At 39.5% G+C, this 16,956-nt stretch overlaps 1 protein-coding gene across 2 annotated transcripts in view; it reads left to right on the top strand.

The window, feature by feature from the left end:
• Nucleotides 1–16,956, top strand: part of LOC150081901 (homeobox protein Meis1-like) — a 220,998-nt gene that overhangs the window by 38,001 nt on the left and 166,041 nt on the right. For both annotated transcript variants that reach the window (XM_090378974.1, XM_090378973.1), the window contains exons 3-5: nucleotides 2,712–2,762; nucleotides 3,332–3,382; nucleotides 6,611–6,847. In XM_090378974.1, the coding sequence (XP_090235100.1) occupies nucleotides 2,712–2,762; nucleotides 3,332–3,382; nucleotides 6,611–6,847 (339 nt within the window). The remainder of the gene's footprint in view (nucleotides 1–2,711; nucleotides 2,763–3,331; nucleotides 3,383–6,610; nucleotides 6,848–16,956) is intronic.

Here is a 16,956-nt window from a genome sequence, read left to right as displayed (position 1 = left end):
CCTTCTGTATGCTGCACATACATCAATACGATGCTAATACCCACTGCTACCCTTGCTAAGATTGCAGAGCATTCCGAAAGCAGATAAGCCGATAAACCCTACTTCCGTCACGTGCCATTCGTCGTTTCTGCAATAAGGATATAACTTCAAATTGTTTGCATTCACCTTCGTATCATTACGACCTTTAAGGTTATAAATCGTATAACTTCTTGTTGGGGGAAACCCCCCGAAGAATTCGGCGAGGGGGAATAGTCTCCGCTATATTTGGCGTTAGAGGAAAGCGATGATATTCCTGTAATCGATGAGAAAAGCTAACCGCGACCATATGGTGTATATTATTTCCGAAAATCTTTATAGTACAACGATAAGCGTCAGTTCTATTCCGTGTTTCCTGCAGCGTTCGTAGTTGTGCGTTTGAAAGCTTAGTCGAATGGCGAAGGCGGTGGCTGGATGCCCGGTATAAACGTGAAAACAAAATTACGGCTGGAGGTGTTTCTGCATTCAGAATTTTATCGTGGGAGAGGATGGGGGGGGGGATATCTATAGATATATCCTGCGGAAAACACTCGCGTCGATCTCGTGGACGCTAACGTGGCTAAATCGGTATTGGAACTTATTTTTAAAAGGCAAAAAAATATTGTACAGAATTAAATTTTGCATGATTGCTTGATACATAAAGGTTAAGAATTAAGTTTTAGCTTAAAGGTTTAAAAAATGAGAATATCTTATTTTAATGTAATTATAACACAGTAAATTATATCGCCAGCAAGTTTGGTAACAGAAATATACATTCAAGTGATCACTGAACTGTGACCACCCCCATCTGTAATGGACTATGCCACATAGTTCGCAGTATAAAAAGCAGAACAGCTTCCTACACTAGATTAATGGGAATTTTCCTCTGGTCCGCAAGTCAAAGCGATAATGTACAATTATGGGATGTAGTAAAGGTATCACGGAGTTTCAAAAGGGCATGATTGTGGGAGCTCGTGCGTTCAGTGCTTCCATATCAGAAACGGCACGTCTTATCGATTACTTACTGCCCACTGTGTCGAATAATGGTGTCGAACGGGTCAAACCACCTCCCGCCGACTGTAAAGGATTACGAAAGGTGTTCTTAGTGAAAGAAAGGTGCAGCGCGTTGTACTGGATCAACGGCAGGTCACTGTGCGACAGTTGCCATCGCAATACGATATGGGGAATGCAAGAACAATATCCCAAATTATGATGCGCCACACTCAGACGTATGGGCTCCACAGCAGACTATCAGAGACACCCTCTGCTCACGGCTGATCATCGTCGACGGCAAAGTATGCTGGATGAGTCCAAGTACCTGGTGCAACACGTCTGTGACGCAAGCAATACGAGTCCATGGACCCAACGTGCATGGTGCCCGCTATGAAGGCAGGTGGCGGTGGTTGCTCAATACAGGGCATGTTTTTTTCTGGCAAGAACTAAGGACTGCTGTTGCGTACGGACCAACGTTTCACTGGTGAAGTCTACCAGTAGCTCTTAGGAGACCTGCATCCTACCATGCTTGCAATTTTCCTCGGACAGAAACGGTATCTTCCAAGGCGATAATGCGCCGTTTCATCTTACCGGCACTGCGCACGAGTAATTCGAGGAACACAGTGAAGATATAACTCACCTTGATTGGCATCCGAATTCGCTTGACCTCAAACTAATTGAACAACTGTGGAATGTTTTGAAACTGGAAGTAAGTCACATGGACACGCAACACTGTGGAAAGCCTTACAGGCAGTATGACTGCAGATTCCTGCGGACGTCTTCAGACATCTATTGGAGTCGATGCCTAGACGAATAGCGGCTGTTATCCGTGCGAACGGTGACCCAACACGGTATTAGGTAGGTGTTCACAATTCAGTGATCACCGAGTGTATATAGTAACTAAACTCTTATTTCAGGGCAAGATTAACCTGTCCTCTTGAGGAAAGGAATTTGAGATAGTATAAAGTTAATATGGGGAATTAATTGTTGAATTAGAGCAAAATCATTTTATGTTTTAATTTGTTGTGTATTTAGGAAGTCATATTAAAAATCAGTTGTCTTATATTCTCAGCTTAGTTCATTGAAGTACATAACCGAAGCGGTTATGTACTTCAAGGGTTTACTTGGCATTCAGTTTAACAAAGGACAGTCAAGGAACGAAATAAATCGCAACGATCCATTAGCATACCCAGAAATTTCGTTTTGGAGTAGGGCGCTTGCAAAAATCCGCCACAATGGCGATTTTTGCAAACTTGAACACGTGAGAGTAACCCTCCCTGTGGGTGTGCCAGTGCAACAATCACTGAAAAGTAGTCAGTACATTGGAGACGAATCTCCTATGTACTGCTTGATGGTAGCCACCCAACATGGACTCCAATTGAATAACACTTTTTCCGTTTATTTTTTTGTCGGTGGTTTTGCACTCAATTTGCATAAAGCAAGACGTGAAATGGATTTATGTGACTTTTTCGGCCATTGTATCAGAAATTGCCTGCATTAAACGATTTATGCAATGGCTTTGTGCTATCTATTTGTCCATTTGATGAGTTCATTGGGTTCACGATTGTCCATATTGTGCGCCATCCTAAAAAGTAAAAAAACAAATTATTCACTCTTTATTATTCTGATATCACTGTGTGTGTGCATGTGCGTATGTTTTTATATTACTTTATCCGGTATAAAACAAATATTTAATATTCCAGATTAGACAAGAAAAACCATACTACGCACCGAATCCCGAGTTGGACAGCCTAGTAAGTATTCATTTTATCCCAATTAGTTCATTTGACACAAATACACTAAAATGGAAGCATGGAAAATGACCTATTATTTGCAGAATGGCTATCTTTTAACCTTCTAATCAGATGATGGTTTTGTTTTGTTTTTTTAAAGATTATATAAACATTTCAATCTCACAGTTCTGTTGTTGTCAATGGAATTTTAAAGAAAAATTCCATCGACAACATCTATCTATAAAATTGACTCAGTAATATACTCCATTCTAAATGGACACTATCAAGTTTCTTGCTTTTATTGTCTTACCATTAAATGATTTTAGTATGCAGTCTGTTGTTTCCATTTTCGTGCATTATTTTAGAGTTACATTTAAAATAGGCTTTTTTATAAATCCATTAATTAAATGATTGCTCGCAACGTCCTGCCAATTTTCATTGCAATTTTCTTTGCGCTGCAGACGAATGTTTTTTAAAGTTACCAAAACTCATTTAAACTTAAATAAAACATAATTTTTCCTGCCCCGTTTTATGAAGTCGATTATTTTGAAACTTGTTCGGACACTGACAATGTTTTTCCTCTATTTCAGATGGTGCAAGCGATTCAGGTGCTACGATTTCATCTCTTGGAGCTAGAGAAGGTAAGTGACCTTATTTGTTATTAATATCCTTCAGCCGGAGTTAATCATTAATCATTGCAAGGGTGAAATGATTAAAGAAACCGTGGAAGGTGGGTAAGTCATTATTCTTTACCTGTAACCAAGTCGCTCATGTTCTGGATGACATTTTAATTAAAATACTTTTTCTCCCTCGTGTCTACTTGTAATTTGTTATATATATCATTGTTAGTCTCTGCCTTCCGCCATGCAACATATCACAGACAAGATGGCGTCCACACTTCTTCTTTTTAATCGCGTACCTGTTTCCTTAAACGGGATAATATGAATATTATCTATCCATTGCGCAGTAACGAGGTGTTTTAATAACTCCTTAAACTGCAGTTATTCATTAATGAGGTAATTGTGACTTATTGAGCAAGAATTGTTTACTCCAAACATCCATTCATTGGTCAGCAATAAGAAAACCATTGATCCAAACATAAAAACGTACGGATTAATGAAATTTAAATTTCAAATATATTTCTCCAACAACTACAAGTTTCACTCTCAGTCTTTATACATGATACTTAATGCAGAAGGTGTGCCCAACAGTTTCGTCTTAATAAAAAAGATTTTAATATGAAAACTAAGAAAGATCTCGTTGTACACAAACTCTAATTTTCGACTGTAAAGTAAAATAGCCATCTTCCCTCTTACTGGTAATCTCTTCTTATCTGGAATTAAGGAATATTATTGCCCTGGAATTATTTAATTTGTACTGTTTTGGACTCTTCCATGTTTGGTGGCAGTCCCCCCCCCCCTTGTTGGCCTGCCACGAAAAATCCGAGTTTGTTGGCATGGCTGGCTCCCGACCTTAAGCTGCACGTGCGCGCATTTTCTGTCCTTATATAAATGCAGCCTTAAGGGGAGCGGGAAGGACAAAGTGTCACTCTCATTTGGGAAGACTACAGCTACGGATACCAGCTGCCTCCACAAAACTGGCGGCTGTGTTTTCCACGCATTCAGTCGGGTCAAGATTATCCCTCGGCCTTTCTTGCACATTAATACACAGGGGTGGGGCTCTCTTATGGCTCGAGCCGCACCAAAATAATGGACATATAATGTAATATGTAATAATGATTAGCAGCCTCTCCTTCCGAGACAGATGGGGATCTCACGACATGCTTCGCTTCTCCACCCGATAAAAATTCATGGCTAGGTTTCTATTAACATTAATGAACAATTAAGCGTTGGTACGAAGCAGTGATGTACTGGTTAGCGCACTCAGTTGGTGGATAGAATGGAATGGTGAATGAAGAGGTTGTTTGTTTGTTAACGTCTTCTCTTTTAGCAAAAGATTTACCATGTACATTGAGTTGGTAGATTGTCGAAAAGCAGATTAGCATTAATGGAAATTCCACAAGGAAGTTCTGTTGAGTTCGGTAAAACTTTTTGATTAAATCAGCGATGCATCTATGATCATAGGATTCAATGTCTCTTTGCCATTTGATTTTATGTTAACAAGCAGCGATGCCCGAGTGACTAGATTTACATTTTCTGAAAAACTATCTTCCACGAGAGTGATGCATCACTCTCGCATTATATTTTCAAAATGGTGTGGCCTGAAAGCTGCATTCATCAAGTTTTATTTATGAATACCCTAAAAATAAATAAATAACATTGTCGCCTTTATTAAATTAATGAACTAGAGCGTTTTTTTGTTTTTCAATTAAAAATATGAAGCATCATAACGTAATAAATGCCAGATGCTTCAACAGTCTGTTTATACTAGTAGAGGGGAGTCCGAAAAAAAAGAATCGAATTCTGGCTTAAACAGCATTTGCTAATTTTCATGTCATTGTTAATGATTGCAAAATTTAATCAGACATTTCATTTCAAATTTTCCGAAGAACATCTTTCGTAAGCCATCACCCCTCCCCCCAACCCGCACTTTCAAAAATTCTACGAAGAAGAAGAAGAACGAGAAGATAAAGTGGGTTCCAAATGGTTAAGTTGTAAGGAAGGAATATTAGGAAGAGATGACAGAAAGAAATTCCGAGGCATCTGTCAAGAACCCTTTACCAGGATGTGTGTACTTCTTGTCCTCCTACTTCCGATGACTTTATACGCCGCTTTCTGACTGCCTGTCAAGTGTCGTGTTGTCGATATGGAGGTGTTGGTCAAACTGACAAAGCATACTTGGCTAGCAGCTGTCTGTTTGTCCGTTCTGTGTATTTACGTCCGCTGACAGTTTCATGTTAGTAGCGTTGAAAGAGGGCCCTCGGACGGAAAAGGCTTCCCCTCTCTGTGCTGATACCCATTAATTCGCTATGCACGGCTATTAATATGTGGTTGGCGGGACTTGGAATCCGCTTATTACTCTGGTCTGCCTGGTTGTTAAGGTGTCAGCGTCCACAAGTGTCGGCAACGGAAGGGTAGCTTACCCTGCGTACTCTGTTATTTGATGAATGGTAGGCTCTGGTGGCCGTCCACTCCGTACTTACTGAAGATTTCTTGGCAGACACGAACTCTAATTATCAACATTTTCATGTCAAATCCTCATCAAAGCGGCGTTAGCTATACTCACGGCTGTCCCGTATTTGGGAAGACGAGCCTCCACCCCCAGGCTCCGCACTTTGTCCCACGGAACAGCACTTAGCCTGGGAGTAGACGCAAGACTGATAATTAGCCCGCAGATTATAGTCTTTGTCACGTTGAGTGACTGAATTGTCCGTAACGGCTGGTGTCCACATCGCAGCCGTCTTCGGCCTCTGTTATTATACCGAAATAGCATTACTCGCACTGTATTCCAATCAGCCAGGGAATCCTCTATGGGAGAGTGAGGCCTCGGGAAGGGGATGCGGCAGTCACTTTTGATGGGGGGGCAAAAGAATATCAAATCGTAGGATATTTGCTGGATAAACATGAACTTCAGTGTTCAGCCACACAGAATAGCAGTTAATTCCATATAGTGTTGTCCAGTCATGTATTCTAAACGGATCCCGTTATTATATATCATTTCATGTGCATTATAGTTACCTTCTGGTATAATACCGAAGAGCATTGACTCGCAGAACGACTGCAAACCTTACTCTGTTTATTTTGATACAGTATTTTAATAGCATCACAAGTTTCATTAACAGCCATTGTAAAATAGCAGTTTTTCTCTTTTACTTTCATTATTAGTGCAATTGTTATTGTTTTCCTTTTTTGTTTTATTGTTTACTAAATAGAATAATCTTTGTTTTTCCTTTCTCGTTGGCTGCACAGGTGCACGAGTTGTGTGACAACTTCTGCCAGCGATACATAAGCTGTCTGAAGGGTAAAATGCCTATAGACCTGGTGATTGACGAGCGGGATACAAAGCCTGGAGAGCTGGGGGACAGCAATAACAGCAACAGCAGTAGTAACTGTGCTCCAAATAACGGCCCCAGTCTAGGAAGTGGAAGTCGTGGACTTTTGGACACTTCCGGTCATAGTACAGATAGCGCTTCCACACCTGATCAGGTGAGCCTTAGCAACCGTATCAGCAGTGGTTTACAACCTACGATGCAGGGCTGCATATTGGTGCACGCGAATCACTATGCAGTCCTCAAAACACACAATTGATCGATAGGTGTATCGCTTGTAATGAGATTCCATATTTCTTTTTACCCATCATCGTAAGTTCTCTGTCGCACGACATGATGGCCAGAACTGTGGATGGCATTGTCAGACTTGGGGAGTAGATCATGACAGTTTGGTGAATGACATTTCGCTGTATGTGACTTGCGTGAAAAATTTGGTGGAAGATAATTGGTGGTGTGGACACGATAATTCGGTAAGTACGACGATTCGGTGAATTATTTGGGAGGATTCGGTGCATAGTAAAGCAAGATAAAAAAAAAAAAATGCGAAGTTTTTACATGCCGTGCTGTAAATGGTGAATTTAGTGAGCACGATCCCATTTTTGATGGGACCTACTATCCACCTCTTTTTTAAATGCGTATTCTATTTTTTTTTTTTTTTTTTCTAGGAGATCCCATTCAAAAGAAGTGCCACGGACAGGTTAAAGATTGAGATACAAGAGAACTTTGTTCGCACAATGGATGGGGGAAGTTGTCCCAGAGACCAAAAGTAGAAACTATTGATGGATGCCAGGCAGGCTCAGCCTCAAAAAATAAAATAAAAATAGCAGCCTGATAACTTTTTTTTTCCCGGTGTCAGTCAATAAATTTCTTGTAACTTCCCAACTCCCACAAATCCATGTTGCTAGAATAGAACAGGCTTCGGAGTTTTCCTTAAAAAGAAAAAGAAACCTTATAATTATACTTCTAGTAATGACCACTCTTATACCACGTGAATATTAAGATAGTTTATTCAGTTAATAACTAAATTCCTATACATTAAGTTGACGTTTCTGGTACTTGCCGGTGTCCATCATCAGACCATGTATTAGCAGTCCTTGGTTGCCGAATGTCTCAATCCCTACTGTGTATTCTATTTCCATAGAATTATACTTCTTGTATAACTTTATGGAAACACACCACATAACGTCCTTTCCCAACTATATTAAAAAGGAACTTACCTTCATTAACATTCTTTCCTGTGGTTTCTGTGTAAATGAGTTTCTTCAGGCTTCGAACCCTTCAACCAGTCCATGTTACAAAGCAGCCTGTGGCTTAAACAACTTTCACAGTGATAATATTAATTTCTGTTCGCCTCGTTTATGCGCTCGTAAATTTATTCTAGCTTCCCAACCCTCAACAAATTCATGCTCCTGGAAAAGCATAGGGTTCAACTGAATAGACACGTTAAAAAAATAAAATTAATAAATAATCTTATCTGGATTAAAGGTGTTATATGGACTGAGTCATGCTGAAATAGGCACGTACTCGCTTTCCAATCTTTCCAGGAGAAGGATCCATACGAATCCTTTTATACAAAATAATTGGATAAAAAATTTTCTTTTTTTTCTGAATTTCTACATTCCTCCTTTAAAGTCTCAAAACTTCTCTTGTTTCCTAAACCTTCAATGATTTTGTTAATTTCTGATCTCTGTGTGGTGCACCGAATTGTCCCTCATACACCAAATTTGTCGTACTCTCCCAATTGTCATACATCGCAATGGCATTCACCAAATTGTCTCGTGCAAAGAATTAACGAGGACACAGATAGGGGGAAAATGATATGCGATTGTGTTATTTTTTTAATGCACAACTTTTTTTCTAAAATTTTGCGTTTAACAATAATGGTTTGTCCATCATTGCTAGTAACATAATTTCATTGAATACAATTTCAACAAAATATGTATCATAGAATAACTGTAGTATTTAGTTTTTGTTCACTGGATAAGGCTCAAACATGCTGTTGCAAGGGAGGAGGAGGAGGTGGGGGATGCCTAGCAGTCCCAAATGTTCCGAGACCTTCCCAACCTGCCTACTAAAATGGCTGCTGTAAATTTGAAATTGGGATATTAGTAATATATTTGTATAGCCATCCCGCTGCACTTGTAATTCACTGCTATCCTTTGTGCCATAATTATTTTAATCTCTTGCAGGATGTTTAAATAATGTATGAACGATTTTGAACAAAGTTTTCTTTCCCCAAAACTTAAGTGAAGGATTTCTTTTCGGTACTTAATTTTACTCCATACGTTGATCAGCATCAAGAATAGGCCTAATTAAAGTCATCGAGGTTCTTATCTTTCCTTTACTTATGTGACTGGATGCATGATGACCAAACTCCTTTATGCATCCCTAGAATAAATGAATTCCAGATGGAGGAAAAGAAATAAGGTAGAATGAACAGTGCCAATCCATTTTTCTGAAAGCTGGTCATCTAAAATCTGATATAGGATAATTGAAATGTTCAATTATCCTATATCACTCAGTCTTGTTGAAATGGGATTTAGTTAGGTGTTTTTTCCTGCAAAATATGCACAAAGTACCGCTCAAAATGCATAATACCCTTATTCTTTTCTTGCAAAATGGTTTTCTTAGCAAAGAATAAAGGCCACTAAGGCTCTAAAACAGACTGCAAACTCCCCTCATGCTGAACATTACTACATGAGAATTCTGAAACCCAGTTTCATAAAACCTATGGCGACTTCATCAGCGAAAACAACACTTGCGTCATCATTTACGTTATCGACGTAAAAAAAATCAGCAAAATGAGGACTGACGTAGCTGAGTGGGCACTTAAGTGCAGTAGAACATGTGTTTGAGTTTACGATAATTCGGGACCACATGGCAGGTGAATACGGTTAATGAAAATTTTTCTGAATAAAATGGTTAGTTGTAAACATCTCTGATCTATGTGGTTGTGCAGGAATATAAACAAAACAGTTCTTTAGAGCCATGTATATACCGGAGTTCTTTGCAGTTGGCTGTTGAAAAAGTTAGAATTAATATGATTTGAATCATTAACAGTTTACAAAGACGCTGTTGGACAGTTCAGTGTGGCTTGTTCATTTGTCTGAACGCCTTGCCAATTGGATTTTTCTAGGCTGGTCTCGTAAAACTTGAACTGCCTCCACCAGCCTTGTGGCGGATGGTTGCTTTTCGATACTCCTCTGTTTGCTGACACAGCCAGTGTCCTCGGTGTGTACCACTTATAAACACTCACAAGACGAGAAATCCTCCAAACAAAAACAGTGGCATACGGGTTTTTATTTGGAGGATCTTTCATAAGTCTTTTGAAATCTTATTTTCGTCATTGCAGATTTAGGCTTTAAACCACAGCACGGCATTTCCAAAACTGACTGTTATGCCACAAGGACAACCGTCAAAACCAAAGCAGAGACATTTTAGAATATGGCCATTTATTATTTGCTCAGTTGTAGGCATTCAGGTCCATATTTCACCCACGATTTCTTGTACTGTAACCTCATTCTGTGTTCGGACAATTCAAGAATTTAACTCGAGCTGCCTAACCAAATAATGCGGCCTAATATTTTCTGAAAAACTGCACAGACATCTTTTTCAAAGTATCCCCTTATTTGGAAAATGCAATTGCCATACTTGCGTTGAGAGGAACAACAAATTTCAAGTATTTATATTCCTATCCAGATGGGTTGACATTTAAGTAGCGTTTATGAAGCCCATTAACGCTTATGATTTAATAAACGTTCTGTGCGTGTGTGTGTACTTTTTATGTTCTTCGTTAAAGACTGTCAATTTAAAAACCGTCAAAGTACTTAGAACAGATTTCTCCCTCTGCTCACAACGACTCAAGTGTACCCGAAAGTTTAATAGTTCTTGCACAGATTTTGGCTTTGAGGGGAACTGAATGACCTCAACATCCACCCAACATTAAAACACCAAGGAGCTACATGGAGCTGAGCGAACATAATCATTACTTACAGAGTGCGGAAGTCATTCACATAAAAACGATAATACGTGTCGACATCTGAGGCCGACATTACCAACATCCCCATTAAACACACCACTACGGCAACTCCCGCACAACTTGTCGCAATAACCTGGGACCACACCATAAGGAAAGTCAGCCACCTTGAACGGAGAGGGGTTTTTTTGTTTGCTTGTTTGATTAACCTTTTTTTTTACGAATAACATTTTCGTTTTCCACTAATTTTTTCCCCTCTCTCACACCAGTGTTTCCAAGGAAGAGGGATTTTTGAAGGTTTTTCTACTTTAAAGAAGGTGGGAAACTTGTTAGACGAGACATCCAGGCCGCGTAACAATTTACTTGCCAACAGATTGCCTCAACAGCCAATAGACTTCATAATAACAAAAAATAAATAAATAAACATATAAAACTAATAGTTCTATTATTTATGCAACCCAAAATGGTATTTTCTTTTGATAGCGACTAGATGAACTTTGCAGAAAAAATTTTTGTTTCAAATATTTTCTAGGACATTCCAGACTTCCTGGATCAGTTGCTGACAATGCATATCCGATTTCAGAGTAACACTTGCATAATTTTTGAGTGCGACTTCTTCGAAAAGAATTTCACAACAGTGCGACTCAATTTAAAGAGCGATCCCTATTCAAATCGAAGAGAGAAGCTTCTTGACCGATATTTCCATCACCCAAGGCATTGTCCGATGATTGGAACAATGTTAGCATTCATGGGGAGACAAAACACTTAGAGTTACCAATACGCCTGAACAACTGCAGTTTCAGTAATAATGGGGGGGCAGTATTACCCTAACGATACCCTCCAGCAACGCTGCCTGTCGTATATATCACTTTGTAGCTCCTATTCCACATCCTTGAGAAGAATCTCTGCTCGTCTGTTTAACAGGAGGCCCCTGTAAATTAACACCGTCGTTCATGTGTCCACTATCTGACCTTTCTCCTTTAGGGTCGCGATCTTATCTCTAACAAGGTGTACCCAGAGAGCATGTGGGCGCGCCTCCATCCATTCCCACAGTAGAATGGCCACCAGAACCAGCGGTTATCGGATCTCTCACTGACTATTTCAGCTCGTATCTTGCAGGAGGAACTACTACACTCGTTACACACCCTCAAAACTACACGGCAGGGATTCCAAGGGAGGGTCTGGCTTCTACATTTAGACGAGCATTTTCTGTTCTGAGTGAGGGGAGAAACTGTTCCTCTCCTGTACTGCTTTGATTTAGTGGACGAGGAACCATTTGTACGTTATGTGGACTCCTGCCGGTGGGACGTGAATACTGTAATGGTACCGGAAATGAAGGTGTTGACTGGGGAAAATGCTCACTTCTCTTGTAGAGGTCACACAAAGGTGAGAAAGCTAATTTATCAAAATAAGGAAGAAGAAGAATAATAATTTAGCAGGTTTAGATACGCTAAAAGAAGAGTACACGAGCATAAAGGAGTCTTATACTGGTTTTCGTTTCTAGATTATTAGTTCGTGATTAATAATTCGTGATACAAATGTACACCCTTAACAGTGTATATAAATTCATTAACTCATTGGTTATTAACCAGATATCTTATACGATCACAAAAGCCATAACACAGGTGATCCATAACTGAGTTGAAATTTTGATTTGAATTTCAAATTTAGATCAAAACTATGGAAATTTAAATAATAATTCGTATTCTAAAATTAGTAATTTACCTGTTTTATAAATGCCTTTTTATCGAGTGGCAGAAAAATGCTTGCATAACGCTGGAATATGTTTTCGATTTAGCTGCCAAATACTCCAACGTTTCAGACTCGTTTGCAAAACAAGTACCAGTCAGACCGGACATTAATTTTGTTATTGTTATTATGAAAATATGCCTGTTATCGCCAAAACGTGCTTGATGTGTTTTGCAGTCGATTAAAAAAAAAAAGGCATTTTAAATGTGCTGGTCATCATCAATGTCTTCATTTTCAGCTCCAATTTTAATACCCCCCCCCCTCCCCCAACGAAGAAACTGTGGCCGTTTTAACTTCTCTTTTTCTCTCCATTCTGTTTGAGTTAGTTGAGATCCATATTCTGTTCTGACATCGCACACATCCCTAGTTCATTGAGATTAATAATATAGATATAAAAATTATTTCATTTTAAAACTTGAGCTTGAGTCTGGTAATTTATGTTACGATATTTAAATTACACGCAAATATTTCTTAACAAATACGACGATTACTTTATTTGTACAAACATGGAATTTGTGCTTAATTCACTAAATAAAATAATTACGCACATTCTCTGCTCATTCGAAGGATGGGATCCTGGAAAAAAACTAGAATCTCAACTCCTTATAGGTCTGATTAGCTTACAGCTGACATCTCTAAGTGAACTTCACATTTGTGAAAAATTCGGTAAGAATACGCATCTTGCCCCTATCAGGTCACTTAGTGGTCCTACTGTCGGGAAGGGTGATGAGTTTGGGGTCAGCTAGCGGAGATTCCTCTTGGATAAAGCCACGATACCACCTTCATAAATTATGGATGTTCGTTCACAACAGGAAATCTTTTAAGCCAGCTTCTCTCATCTAGAAGGCAGGAGAACTTGATATGAATTCCTTTGAGAGTCCAGAGATGACTGCCACATACGCGCGGCCACCCATTCTAGACATTTGGCTCGAACATCATGCTGGGAGTGTTGTCGTCTGGCAGAGGGAAAGAGCGATAAGGGGCACTCATTGCCCGTCACTGGTGACTTGATTTTGTAAGTGATGAATTGGCATTTCTCCCATCCGTCTCTCAGCACAACGCTTTCCAAACAGGAAGGGGAAAAAAACACGAAAAAGAAGAAATAAATAAAAATAAATTTCGCGTCTTCAGACTAACTATAATATAAAGCGCAGACAGAAATATATAACAAATGCAGCTATTTTTTGAAGCAAAGTATTATATTAGTTCATTACAGCAGCAGGTGACACGTGCATTGATTTTTATTTTTTTTATAGTCATTATCGACCAAATATGCAGTTTTATGTAACTTTGCGCGAGGAAAAAACAACATATGTTCTATCTGATAATGATATACAAGAGTGTAAAGCTGTATTGCTTCATTGTCACTGCTGTCAAAACACGTGAATAACATTCGTAATAGCAGATCGTTTCCTGTTCTTCGTAGAGTGTTTTCAGCTGTTCAAGCTGTACTGTTTGTTTGGCACATAAATTGAAATTTTAAATATTTATGCTAGCGTGAATCTTTCTCTTCTACGTTTGCTGTTCAGCTTCCATTCATAAATATTTTCCGGTGGCAAGAAATTCACCTTAACGTCAGAGAATGATGTTAGAAGTTATATTTTTCACTTGAACGTTGAAAACCGTAAACTCCATTTTACAAAACGGTCTGGTTTTCTTGTTCAGCACTGTCAGTTCATTTTTCACCGCGTCACGTTCATTGCAATTTTCCGAATCATCTCGCAATTTCATTCCGAGTTGTGCTGCGACTCTCTGACAGTGCGGAAGGCGAAGGTTCCTTCGCAGACTTAAATACGAGAACGGTTTCAGTCAACAATTTCTCCACACTCATAAACACCCCCCCTCCCCCCAACACCCATCTTCTCCATGTCTACACAGTTTTACCAGTCATGGTGCATCCGAATGGATTTCTCAAACCGAAATCCGTTTTTGTTGCTCAAATCAGGTCTCTTAAATATAATACATTGCTAAACTTTTTTTTTAAAGTTAAATATTACATAATGTAGACTGGCTAATTACGTCTGTATAGCTCCAGGGAATCTAACCAGTTACTGCTTCATCCCGTCACGTGATTATAAGGCATGCGGTTAAAAAATAAAATAAATTCCGACCCGAATGGAGGGAATAATTTACCATTGGCAGAATTATCAGGATTTTGTGAAAAAGCAAAGGCTGTTTCAAACCAGCAGGTTGTGTTGGAGGTAACTCCTGCTTTGACCGGTTAATTCCAGTATCTCGACTACTATCAGATTCCTGGCACTATGCCTTAAGCTTAAGCCCAGGTTGTTTCCTTACATCCGGTACTGGAGAACTAGCTCCACAAATCGGGGCGTGACCTTACTTTTGGCATGAACTAAGGGCCCCTCTCTCTCTCTCTCTCTCTCTCTCTCTCTCTCTTATTGCTTTCTACTATGAAGGAGGTATGCTAGTTGTTTGAGAGTTCAAGATTACGTTTCTAATCGAGGTTCTGGTGCGTGTGTGTGCTGGCGCACGTACGTCCAGCCGTCCGCGCGCAGATCAAGTCCAAGTTCGAAAGGCTTTGAATGCGATATACATCTCAGAGCTTGCGATAATCTATCATGTGTGCGCGCATGCTCGTGTCGATGTGTATAGAGAGGTGTCTGGGCCTTTTCTCTCCCAATTGCTTGTGGGCCGCCCACACTTTGGATTTGGTAGCTGAACGAAATGCAGTGTCGTTTAATAAGTTGAGGGATTTGTATATTGGTGCACAGAGATGGGAGGCTGCGGGTGTGTGTTTGCAGAGCTTCAACTGGGAAGGAGTAATGCTGCGAAAGGGCTACCTTCAAGACCGGTAGGAAAAAACTCCATTAGCCAGCAACCATTAATCACACGGCAAAGTAGTGAAGTCCCCAGTGATTAAGTAGCGTTGTCTGCTAGCCTGAACGGTGCAAGGAGGGTCAAAGCATTTCATTGCGGGCTGCTCCCGAACTAGTGGCTTGCAGGGTTACGGAACCGAGGCTACAATTTTCTACACAACCTGTACTTTGTTCTGAGACAGCTCATATTTCATCTGTTGTAGGGGCCGGCAAGGGGCAACGCTTTTCTAACAGTTAATGACTCAGTCTTACGGTAAACGGCAGCAGGTGCTAGTAGACTGATATCTGTTTTCTTTCTCTGTGTTTCTCTTTCTGCATCCTTTACCACTTCGTAAACATTTGGCTCAGAGAATGAAGTTTCCTCGCCTTCAGACCCTACGCACACCGATCTGTTCTCTTGGGCTTGTGATCCCCATCTCCTACGAATCGCTCCCATTCGATGAAACGGGCGGAGTGGGCTGCGGTTATCTAAATGAGATTACTTTTGCCTTATATATATCTCCTTTGCTCCTTTCTTTTGGACCTAAATTAAGTAGTCTTATTTTCTCTCCATCATGTAAATTATCAGAAGTAACCCGAAAATGTATGCAGCATCAGTTCCATGCGGAGTTTTGCTCCAAGAAGTAATGGGTGAATTCATTTAATAGATTGCCCTGCAGTATCTTATGCAGATAAATTAGTTGATTTGATATCGAGTCATGAATAGCTAAAACAGCTCTTATGGTATTTAAGTAGTAGCAATATAGGAGCATATTACTGTAGCAGACTATCCTATTGAGTCCTTGAGCAGGAGAAAAACTTCATTCTGTGAGCGTGACCATGTTGCGCTACCCTCCTATTGATTGCATGAATAAAGTGAGAAACTTAAAACTTACAGGCAATGCAATCCGGTGAATCCCACTTCGTCTTACGATCTTCCCAATTGCTCAAACAAGAAATAATCATCACGAATTCCATTGAAGCTTGGAATCGCCATTAAAAAGCGCAAATCTCTGGTTGTTAAAAATTTCTATTTATTGAACACATTTTACAGTATAAAAATACCAAAATTAAGCGCCACCCCTATTCTTCAGACTACCTTAAAATAACCAAAATTATTTCACTACCGCAGCAGAATGAATTTCGTTAATATTATCTAACTAGTACTGGATTCATAAAAAATGGAGATGTCAAGATTTCGACAATTATCTAATGGTTAATAACCAACAACTTCGGCAATCATAATCACTTTCCAATAAGTCTTAGACCTTTATAGCTCTCCTTTTAATGCAGCGTACTCGTTAATTGTGGTTATTAATGTTGGTTAAGTATTTCTTTCTTTTTATTATCTGTACCTTCATTTAAAAATGCAAGAGTGACTCGTTCATTAGCACATTGGATCCGAATGATTGTCATACCTAAATTTCATTTTTGCATTTAGGTAATCCGAGAACTTATGTCCATATATAGGAAAGCATCCGTTTCCAATATTTTCTGATAGAGGTGTGGGACGAAAGACAGAGCTAGCACTGTTTATTCCTCATTTCACCTAAGCCTCAAGTCTACTGATAGTCAATGAAAGCCCTAATCATTTCCTGTAAAATTTACTTCCTGGACTGAATGATTTGTACAGTTATTTTAACTTTTCTTCTTTTAATACAGCCTTACATTGTATTTTATTGGTCTCCATTGAACTGTGACACCAGGGCGTTTTTATTGGCCAGC

This window comes from Mastigoproctus giganteus, chromosome 8, assembly GCF_048544385.1.
Source record: "Mastigoproctus giganteus isolate SK-2022 chromosome 8, ASM4854438v1, whole genome shotgun sequence".
In the NCBI taxonomy this organism is placed as follows: domain Eukaryota; kingdom Metazoa; phylum Arthropoda; class Arachnida; order Uropygi; family Thelyphonidae; genus Mastigoproctus; species Mastigoproctus giganteus.
The sequence above is the reverse complement of the archived record's forward strand: the minus strand, read 5'-3'. Positions and strand labels throughout refer to the sequence as shown.